The 7,276-nt window shown below is 42.3% G+C and overlaps 1 protein-coding gene across 1 annotated transcript in view; it reads right to left on the bottom strand.

Moving 5' to 3' along the window:
- Window positions 1–3,622: 3,622 nt before the first annotated feature.
- The window catches only part of TMPRSS4 (transmembrane protease, serine 4), a 27,536-nt gene continuing 23,882 nt past the window's right edge, over window positions 3,623–7,276 (bottom strand). Inside the window, exons 9-11 of the mRNA XM_023526100.1 lie at window positions 5,334–5,432; window positions 5,010–5,152; window positions 3,623–3,844 (exon numbers count right to left, since the gene is read on the bottom strand). Of these exons, the coding sequence (XP_023381868.1) occupies window positions 3,623–3,844; window positions 5,010–5,152; window positions 5,334–5,432 (464 nt within the window). The remainder of the gene's footprint in view (window positions 3,845–5,009; window positions 5,153–5,333; window positions 5,433–7,276) is intronic.

Here is a 7,276-nt window from a genome sequence, read left to right as displayed (position 1 = left end):
CAAAGATAAGGTGCTGTGTTACTGAGTTGACCACAAATCCATAAGCAATGTAGCTGGTTGCTGAATCACAAGGACTGTCTCTAGGGAACTGGGGCTTCTCTGAATAGTTCCATCCCAAAGAAGGATGAGTAATTTATCTGCTGGCTCCTTCCTGTCTCCTGTCTTCCATTATTAAACATTTGTCTCATAGACAATAATTTTCATATTTCGTTACTCTCAGCCTTTCCAGGCAGCCCTGGGGAAGCCAGAGCTCTATGAGTATAGTCTGTTGGCTCTGGATGCTAGAGCTACTCTGGCCCCCACTATGCTGAGTATGATGAAGACCACTGAAGCCAAAGTCCAGCCCTTTTCCAGGGGAAGTGGAGACCAGTGTGGTGTTAGGAGAAGAGATGATGGCAGTTGCCAGAGTTTTAGAACCAAGGAAATGAAAGGGGCCAAAGCTGGGTCCCCTCAAGACAGGAAGCCAGGCCAGTGACTATAGCCTAGAGGTAGGAGAATTAAGTATACAGGCAAAGGTGAGTCAAAATTGATGGGAGCACAAAATGGGTCTGGTGGGTACCCATACTACTTGTGAAATGGGTTGAAACTTACTTTATGGATTAGTATGTAGTCAAGTTTTTGCAGATATGCTTGAAAAGGATGTTTAATAAGTGTTAAGTACAAGGTTCTACATATCTGGAGGTTATTTTATTTTGTGTTTGTATAAATTTAAAAATCTATTTGCTGACAAAAATTTCAAATGTATCTAATTGTCTAAAGAAGTTATGGTTCATATATACAATGGAATATTACTCAGCCATTAAAAAATGAAATCCTATCATTTGCAAAATATGGATGGACCTAGAGGTTATTATGCTGAGTGAAAAAAGTCAGACAAAGATAAATACCATATGATTTCACTTAGATGTGGAATCTAAGGAACAAAAAGAACAAGCTAATCAGAAACAGACTCACAAATATAGAGGACAATTTAGGATTGGCCAGAGGGGAGGAGGTTGGAGGTGCTGGGAGAATGCGGTGAAGGGTTAAAGAAGTACAGATTAGTAGTTGATAGATGGTCACGAGAATGGGGAGCATGGCATAGGGAATGCAGTTAGCATTAATATAATGGCTAGGTAGAGAGCCAGAGGAGAGAAAGAGCAATTAGGGGGATTGTTTTATAAACTATATAAATGTCTAATCAATGTACTGTATACCTGAAATTAAAAAATAAAATTAAAAAAATTCAAGTGTACAGAAAAGTAGAAAGAATAGTAAATATCTACCACCTATATTTCATACTTGTTGACCTTTTGCCATTTTTACTTCAACCGTTTTTCTTCCTGAAGTAAATTACAACTTTGTGTCATTTTACCCCAAATACTTCTGTATGCATCTCTAAATATTAAGAACATTTTTCTTATGTATAACATCACTGTCACAAATAATGAAGTTAATTCCTTACTATTACCCAATATCCAGATCATATTTACATTTCCCCAATTACCCCATCACCCATATATTTTTTGCTGCTAATTTGTTCAATTCAGACCAAATCAAGGTCCACAACTTGTATTTGGTTATGTCTCTTAAGAGTCTTTCATGACATTGACTTATTGAAGAGATTGGGTCACTTGTGTGGTAGAATGTCCCACCTTTTAGATTTGTCTGTTAACTTCCAAGTGGTATCATTTAACTTGTTTCTCTAATTCTCATATTTCCTATAAACTGGAAATTAGATGTGAAAGTTTAAGTTAAGCATTTTTGATAAGATGCCTTTAAGTGACACAACATGAGATGTACTTCACATTCACATCAGGATGCACACGATATTTGATTTTTTCCTATTAGGGGATAGGATTATGCAGTCCAATTCTTGATTTTAAAGTTGGGGTTTCTTCTTGAATTTAGCAAGAAATTTGTGGAGGTGATACTTGAGCATTATGCAAATATCCAGTTCCCCATCAACTTTTTTACATAATGGTTTTAACATCCATTGATGATCCTTGCTTAAATCAATTATTTCATTAGAAGTTGCAAACAATAATTTTCTATCATGCATCTATATTGATTAGCTACATTTTTTTTTTCTGTGCAGAAGAGCTTTCCCTCACCACTTTGGGCTATCTTGTTACTTGAAAGTAGATTTCTATGGCAAAGCAGAATAATGCTTGATTTTTTTCTTTTAAAATACCATTTCCAAGCAAGAACTTGGTATGACAGCCTACTCCAGTGGTGACAAAAGGATTGTGTTTTTTTCTTTTCTTTTTTCTTCTCTTAGTTTATAAATTCTAACTTACTATATCTTCCTGGTGAAATAAACTTTTTATGATTATGTAGTGACTCTCTTTATCCTAAAGGTAGTTTTGTCTTTTTGTCCTAAATGCCTATTTAAAAAAAATGTTATATAGCTTCTCCAGTTTAAATCAGGTTGAGTGCTTGCTTTCTCTATCTTTTTCAATCTCTTTAGTTTTAATGGTTCTGTAACCTAATGTTTTAGCCATGTCTCTTATAAATAACATGTAACTTGATTTAACATTTGTATCCAATTTGACTCTATGTTTATGAGTTTAATATTTATTATGATTATTGATACCTTTGTTTTTACTATTCTACTTTATAAATTTTATTTGTTCCATTTTCTATGATTTCTCTTCTCCTTCTCTTCTTCCTCCTTCTTCTTTTGAGTTTGCTTGATTTTTTTTTTCTTAATCTATTCCTTGTTTTTATTGTTTTGGAAGTTAAACACTATTTTCTGTCTAATAAAAGTGACCATAGAGGTAACAATAGTAAGAACAGTAAGTACAGTAGTTGTGCCAACAGCATGACAGTACATTTTATATTACAACTTGTTTCTTGCTTGGGTAGACTTGGGGATGGGTGGAGAAGGAGAGGGCTGGCTCAGATCCTTTCCTCCCTTTACTCCAGCTCTTAGCGATCTGGGCTCTCACCAGAGAGTCTACTTCCATTCCGTTGAGTGGGAACATGGCTTAGCAATGCCATCTGAGACCTTGGCCCTGAGGCTGACCTGTTCAGTGGCCTGTATCTCTCTTCTTGGAATGCTAAGAGCACCAGGGGCCAGCTGAGCTGGGGCTGCTGACTTCCTTCTAGGTGTCTGGGGTCTCTTACAGGAATGGAGGTCCTTTTCTATACCAAGAAATGCTGAGGCTGTGGCCAGAGAGGTGTTTCTAAGGTGACTCTTGCTCTGTGTCTGGCTTCTGGTGGATTCCCTGGTGGGCATGGCAGGGGATAAGCAGTTTACAGCACTGCAGAGAGGCAGCAACATCATGGCTCAGACTAGAATAAGAGACGAACAAAAAGAGAGTCAGATGACTTGAAAGTGGACAAAGCAGTGATGTGTCCAATACTAATCTTCCTTTTCTGAAGCTCTTTTCTCCTCTCTCTACCCTCTAGGGAAGTCTCATAAACCTTTCCACTCCCTTTCTAATCAGAATCTGTTCTCTGGAAAGTATCTGATAGTCTTATTCTGCCAGAGATTAGACAGTGATAAAGCTGGATATGCCTCATACTCTAAGGTATTTGCATTTAATGAGACTCTCTGATCTAAGAAATTTCAGCTCTTAATGGTGGAATCCAGGCTATCACTTGCTGGATGTAAAGGGTTGTCTCAAAGCCATTTAAATCAAATCTCAGAATGATTTGGTATCCTAGGAGTAGAGGAAGGGAGGGAGGAACAACAGGCAAACATGCTCACCTTTCGGACATTGTAGATCCAGTTGAGATAGGCTGTGACCTTGGTGTATACTCCTGGGGTCTTCGGGTCCCCACAGCCACGGCCCCAGCTTACGATGCCTACCACTTGCCACAGGTCAGAGTGATACATCAGGGGCCCACCACTGTCACCCTGTGAGATGGCAGAACAGGGGCTGCTGGGGAGGGCAGGCACGGTGGGATGGAGGGGTGGGATGCAGGAATTTGTTCTCTTGTGCTCCCCCAGAACTTTTTCCTGGCCTGCCTCACTCCCTCTGTTCATATTGTTCTTGCAGCCTATAATGCCCTTCTCTTTTGGAGCAAAAGGATTCTGTGGGAGGTCAAGTAAGTTGTGAATGTGCCCATAGCACTCTCTCTCAGAGATCCACAACTCAGACTAGCAGATTGAAGGCTCTAAGCGGTCTTGCAGTAAGGAAGCCTGGTTATCTTTGTTTAATCTCATATTTTCCAAATTTATTTAATCACCCATGTAGTGCCTATTTCATGCTAGGCACTGTTCTGAACAATTAGGATTCAATCAATGAAAAGAACAAAGATCCCTGCCTTTAGGGAGCTTAGAATCAAATGGAGAAGAGAGAAAGAGACAATAAACATCCAAATAACAAAACAGACAAGAAAATATCAGATAGTAAAAAGTTATACTTTTTACTGCCTGTTTTTACATCTTTCCCATCCCTACTGTGAGCTCCCTGGGGGAAGACACAGTCTCCAAAGCCCAGCACTTACCTGACATTCAAGAGATCACTAAGAGATACCTCTTGAGTGAAATAATTTAATGACTGAGAACAGAGGCAGGAGCAAGATTAGGGATTTTAATGAGAAAGGCTCAGAAGATGCTCTGGGGCGGAGGAAGTGAGAATATATTCAGGAATTGGTCAGTGGGGATGGGGTGAGATGGCATTGTACCAGGACTCATCTAGCATAAGATGAATTTTCTCTAGTGTAGTTCCACAGCTTGAAGACAGTTATAGAGAATATTGACCTGGGGTTCTTGCCCTTGAGGTACTCATACTCCTGGAGATGATGGAAAGTAAGTGTGGGTGAGGAAGGTAACATCATCTTTGTATGTGAAATACATATTCATTTAAAATCTTTCTGCTTGTATCCATCCATTCATCCTTTCCTATAACTTTACCTGACTATAAGCCATCTTTCCTTCTGTCTCTCTCTTCCTCCCTTCATCACACATTGAGTGCCTACCATATGCAAAACTTCATATGGGGCATTCAGACTTTGAACTTTCTCATCTTTCTAGGATCTACATCCCTATCCATAGAATTCCCTCATGATTACCTTACCTGGCAGGTGTCCACACCGCCCTCCAGAATGCCTGCACACAACATATCCTTGGTAACTTCCCCCTGGTATGCATCCTCTGCATTACATCGAGTTCTGTCAATGACCTGGACTGATGCCTGAAGCAGTGTGTCAGACAATTTCCCTGGGAGGTTGAAAACATACTCACATTCTGTCCTTGCCTTCTACCCCAGCCCACAATAATCCTCTGGGTTGTTGGGCATCTTGGTTCTTGGACCTCCAGGATGTTTTTTTTCCCTGAAGGATGATCCTCCTTCCTATCACCTCTGAGAGCTGCTCCCTCTGCCCTGTCATCCTGTACTTACCTCCACCCTCTTCTGTGAAGCCCCATCCAATGACCCATAGTGGGGTGGCTGGAGTGAGCTCCTCATCAGAGAAGGGCAGGCAGATGGGCCTGACTGTGCCTGTCAGGAACAGAGAAGAAGAAGGGACCCAACATTCAAGAGAGCCTGGTGGCTAGGCCTTCTGACATGGTTGACACCAGGATTTCTATAACACACATTCCATGAGATGTTAGTAGAAGTGGTATGAGAAAAAGGGTTCTGTGGTCAAATAAGTTTAGAAAATGTGAATTGAGTTCCAGTCAAGATGGCAGAATACATGTGCTCACCTACCCTTGTGACCACATCAGAATTACAACTAAATTTTAGGACAATCAACCTGGAGAACCATTTGAAGAGTAGCTGAACAGAAATCCCATAACTAAGGATATAAAGAAGCCACATCAAGACTAGTAGGAGGGGTGGAGATGTGACATGGGCTAGCCCCACACCTGCATGTGGCAGTTAAGAATTGGGAGTGATATCTCAGCTACAGAGGTCCCTTCCTGAGGAATGAGAGGGTCCTATCCCCACAAAAGGGTTTCCATCTCAGAGCACCAGTGCTGGGAAGTGGAGCCCCCACAACATCTGGATGTGAAAATCAGCAGAGATTCCTTCTGTCTGGGAGAGAAAGAGGACTGCTGGTAATCCAGGAGTCTTCTTAAAGGGCCCGCACACAGAGTCATGTGTTTGTAGGCATTTGCCCTGGGCTCTGGTGGAGGGAAAGTGGCTCAGGAGGTGCCAGAGACATACAAGGAGAAACTGAGTTGTGTGGCTTCAGGATGAGAGCTGGAGGGACAGTTACCATTGTCCCTGTTTTAAGCCCTGCTGCCACATGGACAAATCCGAATCTATATTAGCCTGTTGAACTCCATTTGCTCCATCCTGAGACCCTGACACACCCAACTTGTGTACAGCTAGAGGTTCTTTCAGAGGCAGGCAGTGACCCTTGGCCCATGATGCTGTGGTCTTTCTTAAAAGCTCTCAAAGGACTGCAGGCCTTAGGCAGGTGGCAGCTGGCCTCAGTATGCCCTGTGCCTTATGCTGAGTGGCTGCAGGCTCAGCACTGGAGTCATATCTGAATCTGCATTAACCTGGTGAACACTACTCACTCCACTCTGGTGACTGCCTGAGACCCCTCCTTTCCCAACTTTCATATTGTCCGGGGCTCTTTCAGCAGCTGAGCCTTACAGAGCAGCTAGCAGTTGGTGGCAGGACTCAATATGCCCTGTGCCTTTTGCTGAACTGCTCCAGGCCTGGTACTGGTGGCAGCAACCTCAGTTCATAGTTTTGCCTCTAGGTCCAGTACAGGGAGCTACCAACTGTGGATCTCTTAGCAGCTCCTAACAGGTAGCCCCAGGCCAGTCACAAGCAGTGGCTGACCTTGGCTGGTACTGGAGCCCTTCCCAAGAGACCCCAAAACCAACACACCCGATGCCTGGTTTAAGATCACAACAGAGCACTGCCTGATTAGCCTCTAAAGCAGCATACCCAAAGGGTGGTCTCAGCAGGTACTGGAGACTGCTGGGTCGAATCCCACACTGTGTGATCAGCCCCTATACAGCAGCTTGCACACTGTGGTCATGGCTAATCGTCATAGCCAGTCAGCCTTAGGGTCAATCCTACACATTGACATGCCAACAGCAATCGAGGCTCAATGACAACAGGAGGGCATACACAACCCACACAAGGGACAGCCTCAGAGCACTTGCCTCAGGTGACCAGGAAGACTGTGCTGTTAGCCCCCACAGTACAACTACTACATAAGGCAACCCTGCCGAGAGTGGGAGACATAGCAGATCTACCTAATATATAGAAACAAACACAGAGAGGCAGCCAAAATGAGGAGATAAAGAAATATGTCCCAAATGAAAAAATAGAAGAAAACTGCAGAAAAATAATGAAATGAAATAGAAACAAGCAATCTA

The sequence above is a fragment of the Pteropus vampyrus genome, unplaced genomic scaffold (genome assembly GCF_000151845.1).
Source record: "Pteropus vampyrus isolate Shadow unplaced genomic scaffold, Pvam_2.0 Scaffold705, whole genome shotgun sequence".
NCBI classification, from domain to species: Eukaryota; Metazoa; Chordata; class Mammalia; order Chiroptera; family Pteropodidae; genus Pteropus; species Pteropus vampyrus.
The sequence above is the reverse complement of the archived record's forward strand: the minus strand, read 5'-3'. Positions and strand labels throughout refer to the sequence as shown.